General features: G+C 36.8%; 1 protein-coding gene across 1 annotated transcript; it reads left to right on the top strand.

Annotated features, from left to right (window-relative positions):
• Nucleotides 1-5,871: 5,871 nt before the first annotated feature.
• Nucleotides 5,872-11,611, top strand: LOC144972000 (uncharacterized). Its single transcript, XM_078913081.1, has 4 exons — nt 5,872-6,266; nt 7,681-7,980; nt 8,511-8,675; nt 9,363-11,611. The coding sequence occupies exons 2-4, from the start codon at nt 7,790-7,792 to the stop codon at nt 10,528-10,530; spliced, it is 1,524 nt and encodes a 507-aa protein (XP_078769207.1). The 5' UTR covers nt 5,872-6,266; nt 7,681-7,789; the 3' UTR covers nt 10,531-11,611.
• Nucleotides 11,612-19,183: the final 7,572 nt, after the last annotated feature.

Raw genomic sequence — 19,183 nt, 5'->3', positions numbered from 1 at the left:
AAAATAGCTAATAGGAGCGGTTCTTATATTCAGGTTTTCGTCCAACTGAGTCATCAATCACCATGATTTGTTGCTGTCCAACGATTGGATGTTTGTTGATAAATGTGAATACGCTGTATTTTGGTTATGAAATTTATAAACACACCCATAGGTCAAATTCAACAAAATGTCCTATTGTGATGTTGGATATTGTGAAAACTGTGAAATTTCTCTTTAATTATGCAGGTCATTTTGAGCACATGTTGTGTTGTGACCTTTAACTCAATCACATGGAAAATCAAAATAATTGCTATGCGTTTAGATTTTTTTAAAAAACTAACAACGTCAGCCACATGATATAACATACCAACACAAAATAACTATGAGATAGTGTGATTAATACATGTTAAAGAATCACTCTTAAAAATGGCTGGCTAAAAATGGTATTATCGCCTAACAGGCGTCATGTCTCGTAATACATGTTACGCGTTGGTTAGGAACCCTTTGTAAAGCGCTTTGAGAACGTTTTGTGGGTATGCGCTATATAAAATCTCATGTTTTTTTTGGGTTTTTTTGGTGTTTTTTTTAATGTTTTGTTTATTGATTTTTACTTTGTTGGGAACAAGTAAGGACATTGCCAATGGTAAACATATTCCCTTTTTAAAATTTGAAGCTCTAGATGATAAGGAGAAGTCGTGCTTTTTAACTTTACAAAAAATTAAATTGCGATTGTACGGTTCATGGTACAGAAACCGGGATAAACCTTGACTTAATGGGCCCAATGGCGCAACAGGACTATTTCAATGTTTATTTTCATAACCATTAATGATTTGAATGGCTATCATCAACAATGTTCAAACTATGGACTTTCAGGGGATATAACTCGTGATGAACAGTTAAACAATCAAGATTTCCCCAGTTGCATCTCTTAGATTGAACCACCCAATTGGAAAATGTCACTTGAGATGTCACTATTTTTCTTGGCAGAAAAATATGCATGAAAATGTCGTTTAATTTATATTTTTTAATGGTTTATGTACACTTGTAACGAGGCGGAATGCATCTTTTTAAAGTTTACGACCATACGTAAATAATTAAGGAATTAAACCAAGCAGGATTTCTTTTTGTTTTACTCGTGTATACTCTTAATAATTATAATGAAGAAGACGATGATTAAAGTGATGATTACTATTACTATCATTGTCATAATCATTGTTCGCCCTTATCACTACAATCATTATTATTATCAGTATTATTTTTATCATTAATATTATTATTATTATCATCATCATTATTATTATTATTGTCAATATTATTATTATTATTATTATTATTATTATTATTATTATTATTATTATTACTATTATCATCATCATCATCATCATCATTATTTTTTAATTTATCTCCTACTTGAGCTTTTATATAGAGCAATATCCACTAAACGTGCTCAAAGCGCTTTACAAAGGGTTCCTGATAAAAACACCAAGGCGTAACATGACTCCTGTTAGACGATAATACACTTTTTTTCCGAAAGAGAAAACGCTGTTAACTGCCAGGTGTTTATTTTATACCTGGTTTTTACTTAAATTCAATACTTAAGTGACAGAAAATGCATGTAGAATAAAGCAGAAAGCTTTCAGAAAAGGGGGAATCCTTCACCCCCCCCCCCCCCCTTCGTTGAATAAGTGTTTAACATTACATTCCCTTTATTCATCCCATAGGGCAAATTTGTCTCTTTGGTCTATTCCAAGGGAAGACCCGACCTTGACTCAGGTTCCAATGTTCACTTTGCTATGGGTAGCCATGGATGAACTATAAGATAAGATAAAATATACTTTATTCATAAAAAAATGGAAATTCGTTTACAGACGTGGCATGCATGAAAATGTATAAACACAAAGTTGAGAATCTATGGCGACAATGTATACATATAGATATAGTATAATATGCAAATGCACAAAAAATGTAAAATTATACAACCAAAAACAAATAGCAACACTTTATATATTAATTTGATAAATTGAGATAGGCCATATACATTTGCTAGTATAAATAGGTGACAAGCATGCCATTCTTTCTGGCGGTTTTGTAAATAAGTAATGTAAATAACTCATGCGTCATCCGCAGGGCAGCTCCGCAAATTGAGCTAAGTCGAGGTGACTTGCTCAAGGCCACACAGCGCAGCGGCGAGTGATTGATCGAACTCGGTACCTTTCGGGTACGAAGCAAAGACCGTAGTGCTGAGCCACGCTACCCCATTGGAAGTAAAAGCCATGAAGTCAAATTTTCCCCTCTTCGGTTCAAAACTCCTCCAGTCCTCCAGACAATGCAAGAGCAATGAATAGCGGTTACATATTGAATCATTAAGGTGACATAACTATTTTAGTAGCAGAATATATAGGCAGATTCTTATTAAGAAATTGAGCTTTTATATAGAGCAATATCGACTAAACGTGCTCAAAACGCTTTACAAGGGTTCCCTGGCCAACAGAAACATTTAACATGTAAGACCGGACATGGCGCCTGATAGGCGATATTACATTTTTTTCGGACAGACACAACGCCGTTAACGGCCAAGTATTCATTTTACACCTGAGTACGATGAGAGAATGTGAGTAAAAAGCCTTTACCACTATGCGCCGAGGGAGGCTCGAACCCAGGTCCTTCCGATACGAAAGCGAGTATCATAACAAAAAACCACATAGCCGCACAAGGCAGATTTTTATGATTACTGGAGGTAGAAGAGCGAGGATGGATTACCGTTATTGACGACCAGTTCATATACTTTAGGCTAGAAAATAAGATGCCATCACTCTGAAAGCAAAAGATCAGTTGCACAGTGTATGTATCCAGTCCTCTAGATGATGACTGGTTTCATATTTCCAAGGAGATTGGAACAAGTATCATTCCCTATTGTTACTTACTTCGTCTTGTCGACAAAAGACATCGCTGTGCACTTATCAAAGTAGCGGCTCTGGTAGCTCTGATTGAAATGGAGTACGAAGGTTTAACTCTCTCCTTACCAGCCCTTTTCAGTATTATCCCCCAAAATGTCATACATACCAAACACTAACATTGATTTTTTAAACTCAAACCTAAAAGCTTGCCAAACATAATTTTGTTCTACAAAACAACATTATGTTTTCATAAACTAAACAAAGATTTTCCTTCCAATTTCTTTGATGTACAAAATAAAAATCTGAATAATTAATGTTCATTGTAAAGCGCTTTGAGCACATTCAGTGGATATTGCGCTATATAAAAGCTCAATTTTTTTTCATTGTATCGTAACAAATATGACGATTTTCATGTAGTTGGTAAGGAGAAGGTTAATGAGAGCAAGAATTGACCCTGGGGATTTTCGGTCCGAATGCGAGTTTTATACCTAAAAGCTGCACCCAAAAAATGGTATTTACTTAGTCTTGTCAACAAACGAGGGTATTTGGTACTTATCAAAGTAGCGGCACTGGTAGCGGTGTTTGAAATGGAGTGTGAAGGTTTGTGACCATTTAGCCGTTATAGTGTTGGCCGGAGTTCAGACAGCTGGTACCATGGTGTGGTGAGAATATGATTATGAGCTGATTAGCGATTAAGGCAATTTCAATAACCTATCAAGTATGTTTGCCAGAATGAAAAACGTATCATGGCCAAGAGTCGGTAAAAATAATATTGGTGAGTTTGATGATCATATTGGTAATTATGATCATGGTGGTGGTGATAATGACGATGTCGTTGTAATGAAGATGATGATGATGATGATGATGATGATGATGATGATGATGATGATGATGATGATGATGATGATGATGATGATGATGATGTTGATGATAATGGTGTTGAAGATGATGATGCTGATGATGATGATGATGATGATGATGATGATGATGATGATGATGATGATGATGTCGATGATGTTGATGATGTTGATGATGATAATGATGATGATGATGATGATGATGATGATGATGATGATGATGATGAAGATAACAAAGATGGAGATTCAAATAATGTTATTTCATCTCCAATTATTAACTTTTATTATCACATCATATCATAATCAATGAGCGTTACGTTACATAGGTCAAAATACCCTGATATTTTTGCAAATATAAATACATAAAAGTGAAAACAATCAAAAGAAAAGAGCAAATAGATGCATGGATATTATCGGAACACAGAATCTTATACAAAAATAAAAGTTCAAGTTGATGCATTAATGATTTTTCCCCACATGCCTTTTAACTCAAATAGCGAAGTCCCAAGTTTGAAAGTTTTTCGCTAAGACGAGGGTTATTTAAATCGATCGATATTTGAGGGAAGAGTTTTCTGGCCAAGTCTCTAAATATGGGTTTTTCCAGAGTATGGCAGTATTGTCCCGTATTGTTTTGACCAGTTGACTGTCGTAGTCTGGAAAGACACGTAATTAAAAATTTGGCCAGAAAACTCGTCCGTCACTCGCTTTCGTATCGGCAGGACCTGGGTTCGTGCCTCGCTCGGCGCATTGTGGAATGCTTGAAAAAGGCTCTTGACTCACAATCTCTCATCGTACTCAGGCGTAAAATGAATACTAAACCGTTAACAGCGTTGTCTCTGTCCGAAAAAAGTGTAATATCGCCAAACGATTTAGATGACTCTTATCTTGGCAAAATCTCTTAAACCTGAGACTAAGGAATACATCGCGAAGTCCCAGGTTTGAGAGCTATTATCAAAATGAGATTCATTTAAATCGATCGATATTTGGAAGAGAAAAAGGTAAAATTCAAAGCATGTGTCCTAGTTTATCGTTGTCTGGAAAACACTGACCTACCTCACAGAATAAAAAATATTGAGCTTAAAATTGAGCTTTATATAGCGCAATATCAACTAAATGTGCTCAAAGCGCTTTACAAGGGGTCCCTGGTCAACAGCAACATTTAACATGTAGGACGAGACATGACGCCTGTTAGGCGATATTACAATTTGTCGGACAAAGACAACGCTGTTAACGGCCAGGTACTAATTATACACCTGAGTACGGTGAGAGAATGTGAGTAAAAAGCCTTTTCCAAGGACTCAACTATGCGCCGAGCGCGAGGCTCGAACCCAGGACCTTCCGATCCGAAAGCCAGTGTCATACAACTAGACCACATAGCTGCACACTCCTAAAGAAAAAACCCGACTTTGGGGTCCTCCAATGACACCGCCCCTTCGGCTATCCCACGCATTCGTACAAAGGCGGGAACCTTGTCCTTTTCTCTCAATTTGGTACGTCTGTATGGAACATCATTCCACAGAGCATCCGGGAATCCAATCCATTGCCTGTGTTCAAGAAATTGTGAAAATAATTCTTTTTTGATGTCATGTACTTTCTATATTGTTTTGTTTTGATGTACGAGTAAAGCACCAAAAGCATCATTGTTGAGGATACCGTGCGCTCTATAAGAGTATATTATTATTATTATTATTATTATTATTATTATTATTATTATATTATTATTATTATTATTATTATATTATTATTATTATTATTGTTATTGTTATTATTATTATTATTATTATTATTATTATTATTATTACGATTATTATTATTATTATTATTATGGTTCGTCATCGATCATTATTATTATTATTATTATTATTATTATTATTATTATTATTATTATTATTATTAAGACGTGTTTTCTGGCCAAATTTTTAAATACCCGTTTTTTTTCTCTCCAGAATATGGCATTTAACTGGTTAATCCCCTGCAGTGGAGCAATAATCTCTTAGCACACCCGCCGTATATATACGTCGCTTTGCTATCCGCTGCCCTGTTTTATAATCTTTTAAACCGCCTCTTGGTGACTGCAAAGCCAAACGAAACCATTCAAGCGTGAACTAGCCACATAGGCATTAGATCTGATTTTCTTTGTTCGTTAGATAATGATTCTATTAGAATAATATTGGTTTTGCTCTCATTATAATATTATGGGAAAGGATTCTCATTACTGTTGTGTGTTTATTTAATAATTACAGTTGGTTTATTTTATATGTTGACAGTGAGCAAACTCATTAACTTAGAGAATTGTCATATTATAATTTTTCATGCCGTTTCATTTAATGACACTCTGGAATCAAAAATATAAATCACGTGATATATTATGTTCATGAAATCATTAGATATGGAGTATTATAATGGCCAGGCAGACGCCTGACTATGTAAGGGCAAAAGATTGTTTCAATTATGATTTTACGTGTGGAACACGACACTAGGCTAATAGTCACAACTTTTTCTTGATGGAATTTAACGAAGTGCTACATGAAAGGTAGGATTAGAGAGTGTGTTGGAATATTTAAGTATTCAAAATATCCTGGGAATCGATGAATATTGTTTTTTATCCCCAAAAATGAAGGACGTGATTTTACACTATCTATAATGTGTTATGTATTCATACATCTCATTTCACAATCTAACAGTAATTACCTCAAAATAAAGACCTGAACACGTGTGTATGAAAGGTGCCAGACAGAGCAAGAAAGAAAAATATAAGAAAAAAAACACATCCCGAAAATCAGTCTACGTCGACTGGGGATTGAAACTCAGACCTTATGATTACCGGTCAAACGCGCTACTAGTAGGGCTACATGTAGTTCATCTGACTGGTAATCAAAATGTCTGAAGTTCGATCCCCAGTCGAGGTCGACTAATCTTTTGGGCTGGTTATTTTCTTGTATTTTTCTTTCTTTCTCTGGTACATTTCATACACACTTGTTCAGATCCTTATCTTGCACCGGTACCTGCTCCTTAATTTCTTAATGTAGTAATTACAGCCGTGACACTGCGTTTTATCTAAATGTAACATTTTCAAAAACGAATTATGTGTTTTAAACCTTGTTGTATGAGAAGACTGGGTGGTCTTATGGTATGACACTCGCTTTCGGGTCGGAAGGTCCTGGTTTCGAGCTTTGCTCGGTGCATAGTCGAATCCTTGGAAAAGGCTCTTCACTCATAATTCTACTCTCATGAGTACTTGGCTGTCAACAGCGTTGTCTGTGTCGGAAAAAAGTGTAATATGCCTAACAGGCGTCATGTTTCGTTCTCCATGTTGTGATTTGCTGTTGGTCAGGGACCCTTTGTAAAGCGCTTTGAGCACATTGAGTGGATATTGCGCTATATAAAAGCTCTAGTTTCAAAGACGTCGAGGAAGCTCTAGTGACTTTTACACTATCTATAAAGTGTTATGTATTAATGCATCTCGTTTCCCATCCTGACAGTAATTATAGCACCGATATTGCTTTTTATCTCAATGTAACATTTTCAATAATGAATTATGTGTATTAAACCAATTCTTGTTGTATGAGAAGACTATGTGGTCTTACGGTATGACACTCGCTTTCGGATCGGAAGCTCCTAGGTTCGAACCTCTCTCGGCGCATAGTTGAGTCCTAGGAAATGGCTCATTACTTACATTATCTTACCGTACTCAGGTGTAAAATGAGTCTGCCCGTTAAGAGCGTTGTCTCTGTTCGTAAAAAAAAAAAATGTAATATCGCCTTACAGGTGTCATGTCTCGTCCTACATGTTAAGTGTTGATGTTAGCCAGGGTCCTCTTGTAAAACGCTATATTCCGCTATATAAAAGCTCAAGAAGAAACCTCAATCTCCTTTCAATCAAACATAATTATTATTTTATGAAATAAATAATAATATATAATAACGTCTTTTTATTTACCATGCTAGAGCTTGAGGGCCAACCTTCACCACGACGACGACCACGCTACCCAAAATCAATCAAGGGTCAGTAAAGACCTGCACTCAACTGACCCCTCCCCCCATTACAGTCGCTGCTATGTCAGCCTCCGTTCTTGCACGATCCTATAATGACACACCCACGGGTCAGCCGATGCTACAACTTCCGTCAGCCACGGGGTCAAGGTTAAGCAGACCCAACAGCGTACAGCGGCCCCCACCATCAGCTGTGATGTCCAGCATGAAGGGAGAGAGGGTACGAAATGGTGGGCCTAGTGCAAGTGACATGAGGTAATGTATTGACTATGAGGGATTTTAAACATTCCAAACAAAAATTGAGATTTTATATAGCGCAATATCCACTAAAAGAGCTCAAAGCGTTTTACAAAGGGTCCCTGAACAACAGCAACAAGTAATATGAAGAACGAGACATGGCGCCTGTTAGGCGATAATATTTTTTTTCCGACAGAAACCGCTAATAGTGGCCAGGAACTCATTTTACACCTGAGTACGGTGAGAGAATGTGAGTAAAGAGTCTTTTCCAAGGACTCAACTATGCGCCGTACAAGGCTCGAACCCTTCTCTCTCTCTCTCTCTCTCTCTCTCTCTCTCTCTCTCTCTCTCTCTCTCTCTCTCTCTCTCTTTTTTTTTTTTTTTTCACTCTCCTTCATTCTCGAGGAATTCAGTTGTTAGTAGATTACAGCTCACAACGTGTTGATGATAACAGATGGTTCTTTATGTCGACTCCACTGTCATTGCCTTAATTGGCATAGATCTGACATTTTTACAAACAGGTATAATTTTTACCTTTCAAATTCCAGAATCTCCTTTGCCACTAACACAAGTTTTCAAGAACGTAATTTGAGGTCACGCAAAGCTTCCAGATCATCAGCGACATCCTTGAACTTGCGTATAGTTCAAGGGTCAGAGCGCCCTTCCAAAGTCAGGATACGAATCCCAAAGGCCACTACCGCCACAGGAATGAGGTAATTCTGTCCCTAGGAAATGAAACAAAATTTTACAATGTTGAAAGCACCATTTTAAAAGACGAACGTTATTATATTACATTGTGCATTTCAAATAAATTTTATCATATTATGACCAGTATGTTTATTGCACTATTTCTGTTACAAAACTCAATGTGCACACTGTAAGAAATAGTGAGGATATATTTTTATAAAATAATGACGTTGATGTCTTGTAACATGGCTTTAGAGGTCCGATAGCTCAGTTGTCAGAGTACTCAACTTTTACGCAGAATGGATCAAGCTACCGATCCTGGATAAAGTCTAGTATTTTTTTCCCAAACACTTCTACCGACGCAGTTAAATTACAATGTTCCATTGATCTTTGAAAAGCTTATATTTTATAAAGTTGTGTCCCCCAAAATATTAATGTGTGTAATGCTTTTATTCTAGATCTAGATAGTGGACAGCAAAGTTTGAGTTCCATTTTAGCATGGAATGCTTTTGTTTAGTAAACTTATCCTAAATGAATATAGAATAGCTCATATAAACGCTCACATGTTTTTCTCGTTAGAAAAGTCATAAACATCTGTAAATCTTTTTATGATAAAAAAGGAAAGATATATCCTGCTTTTCTAATAATACATAAAAAAGTAATGCCAACAGAACTATGCTTTTAACTGATGACTTTTGACAATCTATCCTCAGGAAAGTTTCAGCAAGTCATGACGAATATCTGAACCCCAGAAAAGCAATGGAAATTGCCCGATCATATGGAATACCCAAGTATTTTCTACGTAGCAATTCCCAGCAGATATTGACAGATGGCAGGATGCGTCTCTTTGGAGACAGTATCTGGAAAACCGAACGAACATCCATCGATCTTGACCGTCAGAGCTTCGACTCCTCCGATGTCATCAACAGACTGATGGACAGCGTGAACAAGGCCATCGAAACCTCGCAAAAGAAACGAAATAGCACAGACACGGATGATGCTGGAATGCAGTTGGAAGTGATGAGTCTCAAAAGCGGGATTGATGATGTCGATAATCATAAACAAACAGTCGACAAAGACAGAATGAAGAGAGAAAACAGTATTTCTCTAGAGAATATCCATGCTCAATCTGAAAGCAAGCCAACGACCCAGACAGAACAAAACAATAATATTACTTCAGTGAGTTCGTCTTTGGATTCTGCTTTACTTAAAGCACATGATAGTATTCACCATGGCAGTGGCAGGCCTCACACCGTTGACACAATGGGTGGAGTGAGTTTAACTGGGTACCTACCAAAAGTGACTTTCAAGGAAACGGATGTAGTTAGCAAACATACGGAACATCAAACTAATGACAATAGCTCTATATTCCCTGGAACACCATCAACCGGTGGCATTCGACTCAAACAATTAGCAGCACCTTTCAAAGCAGTCTCCGACTTCACAGTCATCTCAGAAAAAGCAAAAATGTTGGACGACAAGTATCACAACGTTCTTCCAAGATTTTATCCCCCTGTGAGTGCTCACCAATACAAGCAAAACAAAGTAGAGCTCGAGAAAACAGCTCTGCGGAATAGGAAAAAATCAAACCACCATCGTCTTGTGCGTTTTGCGGATTCGCATACGGTTCGATTTTCAACCGAATCGGACAAGAGTGACAACGACCATCTTGCGGGTGTTGTCGTCCGTCGTGCGCCAGTCCAAAGTATACAAAGAGCTCTTGATTCACATTCGTGCTTAGTTCCCATTGACAAACACAAAAATAGAGGTAGAGATAGCGACATGAATAAATATGATTTCACAGAAGACAAAGTCGTTGAAGTGAAGGAAAGGAATAGCTGTGCAGCCATACCTGAACATAGCAGTGATCAACAGGAATGACGATGATATTCTCTTTTCATCTTACCCGGTTTTGATTTCATCTGATTTCATAGCCTATGCCTACATTTTTATAAACAAAAATTAATATAACCGCTTTAAAAAGGAACAAAATACTTAAAATGTCCTCTCTGTTGAAGAAAAATCTTGGAATCTCTTCAACAGAAAGGACGTACGAAATATTTAGTTATCGATATGATGTTTTTAGTAATGTATGCATGTTTTCATTTGGGTTTTGTTGTTGTTGTTGTTATTGACTGAAGCAGGGTATTTAGCCACGTTTCGTGTTTGGTATTTTGATATTTTATGAAGCTGTTATATTAATTTTTGTTTTTTACATTTTACAGTCCACAGTTTCTAGCAGCTTAGTATCGCGTTGGCCTATATATTTAATGGTGTTTTTGTGACTGCAAAAGAAACCCCAATCACACATATCACAAGCAGATGCATTGTTCAATCATTGTTTTATAAATAGTACATATGCGTCTACTACTAAATTAACAAAAATATGATTCACTCACTAATCCCCATATGATCCATTTGTACTGAACCCATCCTTAAAAGATATGATATAACAACTTGAGGAGCAGTTTTTCTTTTTCTCTTCCATTCTTTCGCTAAATAATTGAGGTTTCTATGAATATAAAGTCCAAAATGTTCAGTTTGGATGAAGCGATTTGACCCTATTAAGTAAATGTTGCACAATGTCGAATTAGACTTTTTGAATGCCCTATTATTTTAGCAAGTTTGTTGTCATTGATCAACTACATACTGTCGACGGATGACCAGTTCACTTCCAAGTCGATTTAACTTTCTCCAGATCAAAACAGAATCATCATCTCTCCATTCACTACTGAGTAAACAAATCGTACTCGACCAGGAAAACCAGTTCCATGTTTCAGGGTAGAAAGAGTAACTGCCAACTCTAAAAACAAACAAACAAACAATCATCTTCATCATCTTCATCATCATCATCATCATCATCATCATCATCATCATCATCATCATCAACATCATCATCATCATCATCATCATCATCATCATTATCATCATCATTATATATTAGTCTTCCTTTAAAAAAAAATATGCAATTGGCTTCCACGTGAATATACGATGAAAACCCCCCACACAAAACAACAGAAAACGCTTTCATTTTCACTGACATTACTTTTTATATGCTTCATGTTCACCTTTGCAAATTATCATTTTAAAACAATTGTTCACTTAATTGAGTAAAAATGAATTTTTCAAAGTTACAGTTATTGGCTAGTTTAAATGACAACTATTATATTTATATTTGGTTATAAATATGGTATCATTGTGAGATTTTGTTTTGAATATAATGTAGCTTCGATCATAACATTAAAATGAGACATATTTGAGTCTTTATGATTGCTTATCATATTTGTTGTTAAAACAGATTTATAATAGTTTATAAACATAATGAATATAGATATCTAATCGATGCACGTATAAATATATGATGTAAAATTCTAGTTTTATAGTTTTAATAGTTATATTGTGATGTCACTCAGGGATGAACAGAAATTGTTACATTGCTAGATTACAATGGATGAATATATATATATATATATATATATATATATATATATATATATATATATATATATATCGATGGTCGGTGAATCAAACCTCTGAAGATCCGATTTTCCAGAGGTTTGATCCGCCTAAACTTATATAAAACATGGTGCGCAAAGCTCGTATGTAGACCAGAGATTTGATCTGCCGACCATATATTTATGTATGTGTATCTATGTGAGGGAGAGTTAGAGAAAGAGAGAAAGAGAGAAAGAGAGAGAGTGAGTGAGAGAGAGAGAGAGAGAGAGAGAGAGAGAGAGAGAGAGAGAGAGACAGAGATGAATAATCTAAGCATCCTGTGATAGCTAAAGTACATGAAAACAAGAAAAGACAGCACAGACGAGAGAATGATTATATTCTTTGATGTACGGTCTATGTTCCATGACGAGTGAAGGGTAAACTAAGTACCAAAGCAAACAATATACGATTCGTACACTCTTGCTTGTTTGGAATTCCGGACTTGTCCCAACTGTCGCACGAGCTTGCGAGTGCGCATTGAGAATAAAGTTCGAATTCCAAAACGCAACAGTATAACAAATCGTTTATCCTACCCCTCAATCGATTCCAATTTCGTTATCTCTGAGCAAAAGACATTTTCTAATTTAGTGAACTTTAACGTTTTGATAAGCTGACGTCACAAATTAGTATTGTAAACTTGATATCATTGCGCGTTACTATTTACTGAGAGGGATGGAATATATCCATGTTTCAATTTGTTTTATAATTCTTTTGAAGGAATGAATCGTTTGTTTTTTTTTGGGTTGTAAACATTTCTTAGGATATTGTTTTTTAAAGAATGATTAGTTCCTGTTTTGTGTAAATAGATAAGTATTTCCTTTTGCCTGTACCTAATACTGTACATGTACTCTGTAAAAACACATTTTAAAATGTCCAGTTCACAGTATGTTCCATGTGTCGATTGTTTTTAATTTATATAAACTATTAATATTGAATTGTATGTTACATTAAATCGATGAATACCACTTTTAATAGTGTGTCATTTAAATAATATATTTTCAAACAAGTAGAAGTAGAAGAAGAAGAAGAAGAAGAAGAAGAAGAAGAAGAAGAAGAAGAAGAAGAAGAAGAAGAAGAAGAAGAAGAAGAAGAAGAAGAAGAAGAAGAAGAAGAAGAAGAAGAAGAAGAAGAAGAAGAAGAAGAAGAAGAAGAAGAAGAAGAAGAAGAAGAAGAAGAAGAAGAAGAAGAAGAAGAAGAAGAAGAAGAAGAAGAAGAAGAAGAAGAAGAAGAAGAAGAAGAAGAAGAAGAAGAAGAAGAAGAAGAAGAAGAAGAAGAAGAAAGAAGAAGAAGAAGAAGAAGAAGAAGAAGAAGAAAAGAAGAAGAAGAAGAAGAAGAAGAAGAAGAAGAAGAAGAAGAAGAAGAAGAAGAAGAAGAAGAAGAGAAGAAGAAGAAGAAGAAGAAGAAAAGAAGAAGAAGAAGAAGAAGAAGAAAAGAAGAAGAAGAAGAAGAAGAAGAAGAAGAAGAAGAAGAAGAAGAAGAAGAAGAAGAAGAAGAAGAAGAAGAAGAAGAAGAAGAAGAAGAAGAAGAAGAAGAAGAAGAAGAAGAAGAAGAAGAAGAAGAAGAAGAAGAAGAAGAAGAAAAGAAGAAGAAAGAAGAAGAAGAGAAGAAGAGAGAAAAAGAAGAAAGGAAGAATAGAAAGAAGAAGAAGAAGAAATAAGAAGAAGAAGAAGAAGAAAGAAGAAGAAGAAGAAGAAGAAGAAGAAGAAGAAGAAGAAGAAGAGAAGAAGAAGAAGAAGAAGAAGAAGAAGAAGAAGAAAGATAAAGAAAGAAGAAGAAGAAAAGAAAAAGAAGAAAATTGAACCCCTCTTTCAGTCAATGGGCGGATTCCGGCGCAATATCATTGGCACGGACACAATCGTGTACTTCGTCATTTCTTATCAGCAATGCTACAGACTATCAATATCTAGAATTTAAGTGATTAGAGATGTGCTGGGGACTTTACCTTTGCCTTTACCGATGTTCCATGTCGGACACGACGTTGGAGATCATGGTTCTCCAGCTCTCTCTCTCATCTGCGAGTTTCGCACATTGATTTATGGGGCTTCCTACGTACGCTGCGACATTTCCAAGCCATCTTGTCCTTCTTCGTCCTCAACCACGCTTGCCTTCTATCTTTCCCTCTGCAATGGTCTTCTGTAGTGAATCGTGCCTTCTGATGTGGCCGAAATATCGGGTTATCCTCTTTCTAATAGTTGAAATGATCGTTGTTCATGTTATTCCTAAAGTTTGGAGTACTTGATGATTTGTTTTCTTTTCCTTCCAGGATACCCTTGCAATTCTTCTATAGGTCCACATCTCAAATGCTCGAGTTTCTTTTCTAGTGTCTTTGTCAGAGACCATGTTTCACATCCATAAAGTAGTGTTGACCAAATGTAGCATTTTGCCAGACGTGTTTTTGTGGTAAGTGATAGGTCGTGGGATGTGATTAGGGAATGCATTTTTGAAAATTTACTCTTGGCCAATGCAATTCGTCTGATGATTTCTGCATCGCATTTTCCATCTTCTGTCAATAATGCTCCTAGATATTGGAATGACTTTACTTGCTCTATGATCTTTCCATCTATTTCAATTGATATTTTTCCATTGTTTTTTCTCTTGCTAAATAGCATTGTCTTTGTTTTTTTTTCACATTCATGAGCAGGCCAAACTTTTCACTTTCAGTTTTGACTATATCTACAATGGCTTGTAGATCTTGTTCAGTTTCTGCTATAAGCTCTGTATCATCAGCATAGCGGAGATTATTAATATTCACTCCCCCGACATTAAGACCAGGCAGGTGTTCTACGTTCCTGAATATTATGTATGTGTATAGGTTGAATAATGCTGGGGATAATACACATCCTTGACGTACTCCTCTTTGAATAGTTAGGGGCTCTGAAATATTGTTGTTGATTCTGATTTTTGTTACCTGTTGCCAGTACAGGTTTAATATTACAGCAATGTCGTTATCATCTATGTCGGTGGTTCTGAGACTTTCTATCAACTCCTTGTGTTTAACGGTGTCAAAGGCTTTTGAATAATCAATGAAGCAGGCATATATATCTTTTTGAGTATCTATATACTTTTCTATGAGCATTCGAAGATTGAAAATGCCCTCTCGAGTACCACTGTTTTTCCTAAATCCTGCCTGTTCTGGGCCGACATTTCTGTTCATCTTGTCAGATATTCTCCTGAGAATAATGATTAGAAGGACCTTTAGGGTATGGCACATAATACTAGTGGTTCGGTGATCTGAACACTCTGTGGCTTTTGATTTCTTCGGTAGTACTATAAAGACAGATGTTTTCAAGTCTTCTGGGATGTACGCTGAGCTGTACATATCATTGCACAGGTCTGTGAGTTGTTCTTCACCAAAGTGCTGGGGACATTCGATAATAATTAAAAATTTGACGGCGATGGCGACTCGAACCCATGACTCGACTTTTACGGCACCTCTGTCTGGACACGAGAGAGAATCAATATGAATTGGAAAGAAATGACAAAAGGTTAAATAACAGGCTAGACACCATCTCACTCCATTTAGTATAACCCTGTAGGTTCAACGTTAGATGCCGCCGCTTAGGCATATCTTGTAGAAAGTGGTCCATCACACGATCTTTCGGGTTATAGTGCTATGCTTTAACCACTTGGCCACGTCTCTCCACCCCCCCCCCCCCAATCTCACGATCAACGACACAGCCACAATCATGTGAAAATAACCCCCCCCCCCCACCAATCTCACGATCAACGACACAGCCACAATCCACAATCATGTGAAAATAAAAGACATTGATGTTGCGTCACAATCCAAGGAACCCCAAAAAGCACAGGGAAGCAGAGCTGAACTTGTCGCTAATGCTCATGTCTTCCAAAAGTATTTGTTTTGTTTTTTCTCTTTTGATGTCTGGTAAGAGGTGGCTTAAAAAAAAAACAACAAAAAACAACAAAAAAAAAAAAGGAAAAAAAAAAACAACAAAGCAAAACAAACTTGAGATTTTATAAAGCGCAATATCCACTATACGTGCTTAAAGGGCTACAAAGGGTAACAGCAACACTTAACATGTAGAGCAGCAATGATGCCTGTTAGGAGATATTATCTTTTTTTCGGACAGAGACAACGCTGTTAATGGCCAGGTATTCATTACTACTGTTGATGATTCAATATATTATGAAACTTGAAGAGGATACTAAGAATATTATGGCCAACAATCATCTCAAACACGAGTTGATTAAGAGAACAGGGCTAGAGCATATGTGCCTTCTTGTAAAGAGAAGAAGACTGAGGTGGACTGGCCATGTTGCTATACCAAGAATCGCCCTCAGACGGACCCTACAGGGAACACGGAGGACAGGGAAACCCTTGGAAATGTCAAAGATGGCAACAAACCGTGATGGTCGGAGATCTACTGTGTCGGCCTAATGTACGACTGCACCACCAAGAGAATAAGCAGTGGTAATATGTGCTATGTGCGGCTATGTGATCTATCTAGTGGTATGGCACTCGCTTTCGGATCGGAAGGAACTGAGTTCGAGCCTCGCTCGCCGCATAATTTAGTCCTTGGAAAAAGCTCTTTACTCACATTCTCTCACCGTACTCGGGTGTAAGATTAGTACCCGGCCGTTAACAGCGTTGTCTCTACGAAAACAAAATGAAATGTCGCCTAACAGGCGTCATGTCCCGTCCTACGTGTTAAGTGTTGCTGTTGGCCAGGGACCCTTTGTAAAGCGCTTTGAGCCCGTTTAGTGGATATTGCTCTATATAAAAGCCCATTTATTTACTATTATTATATAATAATATAATAATTATTAATATAAAATGTGACAAAACCAAAATTGGGACATGGAATGTCAGGACCTGTGCCCAAAAAGGAAAACTAAACAACATTCTAAAAGAAATGAAACGGCTCAAAATAAATATTCTTGGCCTGGCAGAGATGAGATGGAAAGAACAGGGAACCATGTCAAAACAAGAAAACAACACGACATATAAGATCATATGGAGTGGTGGAACCTCTTTCCAAAAAGGAGTAGGGATGATCTTAGACCAACAATCAACCAAATTTTACCACTCCATTGGCGCTGATGAGAAAGACCTCAGACTCATGCAAACATTATACTACACCCAGCAGGCATCTATCAAAATCGGAAACGCTACAGGAAATTCCATTCCTATTAAGAAAGGAGTCCGTCAAGGGTGTGTTGCCTCACCAGATCTGTTTAATCTATACCAAGAAACAATCATGAGGGCATAACTAATATGGAGGGAATAAAAGTAGGAGGTCACAACATAAATAATATAAGATACGCAGACGATACGGTACTCATTGCAACATCAGAAATCCAACTTCAAAAGATTGTTGACAAAGTGGTAGTAGATAGTGAAGCCAAGGGAATGGAAGTGAATATCACCAAAACGGAATGCATGGTAATACAGAAAAACCCCGAAAACAACAACACCTGCAATATAACGATTCACGGCTAGCAAATTACCAACGTAGAAAGTTTTAAATACCTAGGTTCAATAGTGACAACAGATGGAAGATGTAACCGAGACATACGAGCAAGAATAACTCAAGCCAAACAGGCCTTCATGGACCTCGGAAACATTTTGAAAAACAAACAGATGTCGTTCGGGATTAGATTCCGAGTCTTGAAGTGCTACGTGTGGCCAATCTTGTTATACGGATGCGAAAGCTGGACTACAAATGCAGAAACACAAAAGAACATTGAAGCTTTTGAAATGTGGTGTTTGAGAAGGATGCAGAGAATATCGTATACTGCACACAAAACGAACGAAGAAGTGCTAAAACAAACATACCAACAAAGGAAACTAATGCCCTTAATAGCGGATCGACAACTATCCTTTTTCGGACACATAGTAAGGAAAGATAAGAATGAATACCTGGCAAGTTGTGGAAAAATACCTGGTAAACGCGCCCGGGGGAGACAAAGAAAAACACTCATAGACCAACTGAAGGGCTTCACCAACCTAACAATCCAAGAGCTGTTTGAAAAAGCAAGAGACAGGGAGGAATGGAGAGAGATAATTCATGTAGTATCCGAAGCCTGGACCAGGCATGGAACCTAGAAGAAGAAGAATATATGAAACTAGGTTTCATATTTTTTAAAGTTATAAAATCAGTTTATATAATCCCGACATAATAGAACTTGACGATTTATAAAGGGTAATATCTACTAAATGTGCTCAAAGATCTATGCAAAGGGTCCTTAGTTAGCAGCAACTCGTAACATGTTGGGCGAAACACATACTTGTTAGGCGAAATTACAATATTTTTACCGACAGAGACAATGCTGTTAATAGCCAGGTACTCATTTTACACCTGATTACGATGAGAACATGCGAGTAATGAGCCTTTTTTCAAGTACCCAACTATGCATCGCTCAATCTCTTCTGATCCGAGAGCGAGTGTCATGCCACTAAACCACATAGCTGTACAAAATATTACCGTTATGAGACAATGGGTGACATATTGTAATGAGAGATTTTATTTTAATTTCCTTTAAGAGCCACTGCTAGATACAACCCATTGTAGTTACGGGACTCCAAATTCATGCACCTATTTTCATGCGTTTTAAAAAAATTCTTTTCTTTTCTTTTAAAATTTTCTTTCGCCTTTTTTTTTTTTGTTTGTTTGTTTTTTTTTTTTTTGTTAATTTAATTTCAAGTAAATAATATTTTTTTTAAAGTTAAACGTTTTCAAACCAAAATAAAATAAAATGAAATGTGATTTATCTTTTAAAACCAGTATACACTGTATTGATTTTGTCCCAGTAACATAACTCCGTTACGATTCACTAATCTTTGCCGTCCACTTGTGGACAGAGTAGTAGTTTCAATGCCTGCTGCTGTAAGGTGTCACGTGAATGCCTCGTCCAATCAACGCGGACCTCCACCCGGTTCCTTACCTATCGAACCAGTTTCTCTCTATTTATTGAAGGAGACGGTTTGAAGCTGGTCATGTGTGACGTGGGAGAGAAGTGGACAGTGGCCAGCAGTCACATTCAAAGCAATTCAAGTTTGACTTGGGTACTGTTTGGG

Source organism: Berghia stephanieae, chromosome 4 (assembly GCF_034508935.2).
Source record: "Berghia stephanieae isolate SIO BIC M18660-M18661 chromosome 4, UCSD_Bste_1.3, whole genome shotgun sequence".
NCBI classification, from domain to species: Eukaryota; Metazoa; Mollusca; class Gastropoda; order Nudibranchia; family Aeolidiidae; genus Berghia; species Berghia stephanieae.
This window is presented reverse-complemented; position numbering and strand designations above follow the sequence as displayed.

Excerpts from the sequence above, each read along its gene's own strand:
- LOC144972000 (XM_078913081.1), top strand. The coding sequence starts at position 7,790 with ATGTCAGCCTCCGTTCTTGCACGATCCTATAATGACACACCCACGGGT. Across the intron at positions 7,981-8,510 it reads CCTAGTGCAAGTGACATGAG|AATCTCCTTTGCCACTAACA; the intron begins GTAATGTATTGA and ends TTCAAATTCCAG. Across the intron at positions 8,676-9,362 it reads ACTACCGCCACAGGAATGAG|GAAAGTTTCAGCAAGTCATG; the intron begins GTAATTCTGTCC and ends ATCTATCCTCAG.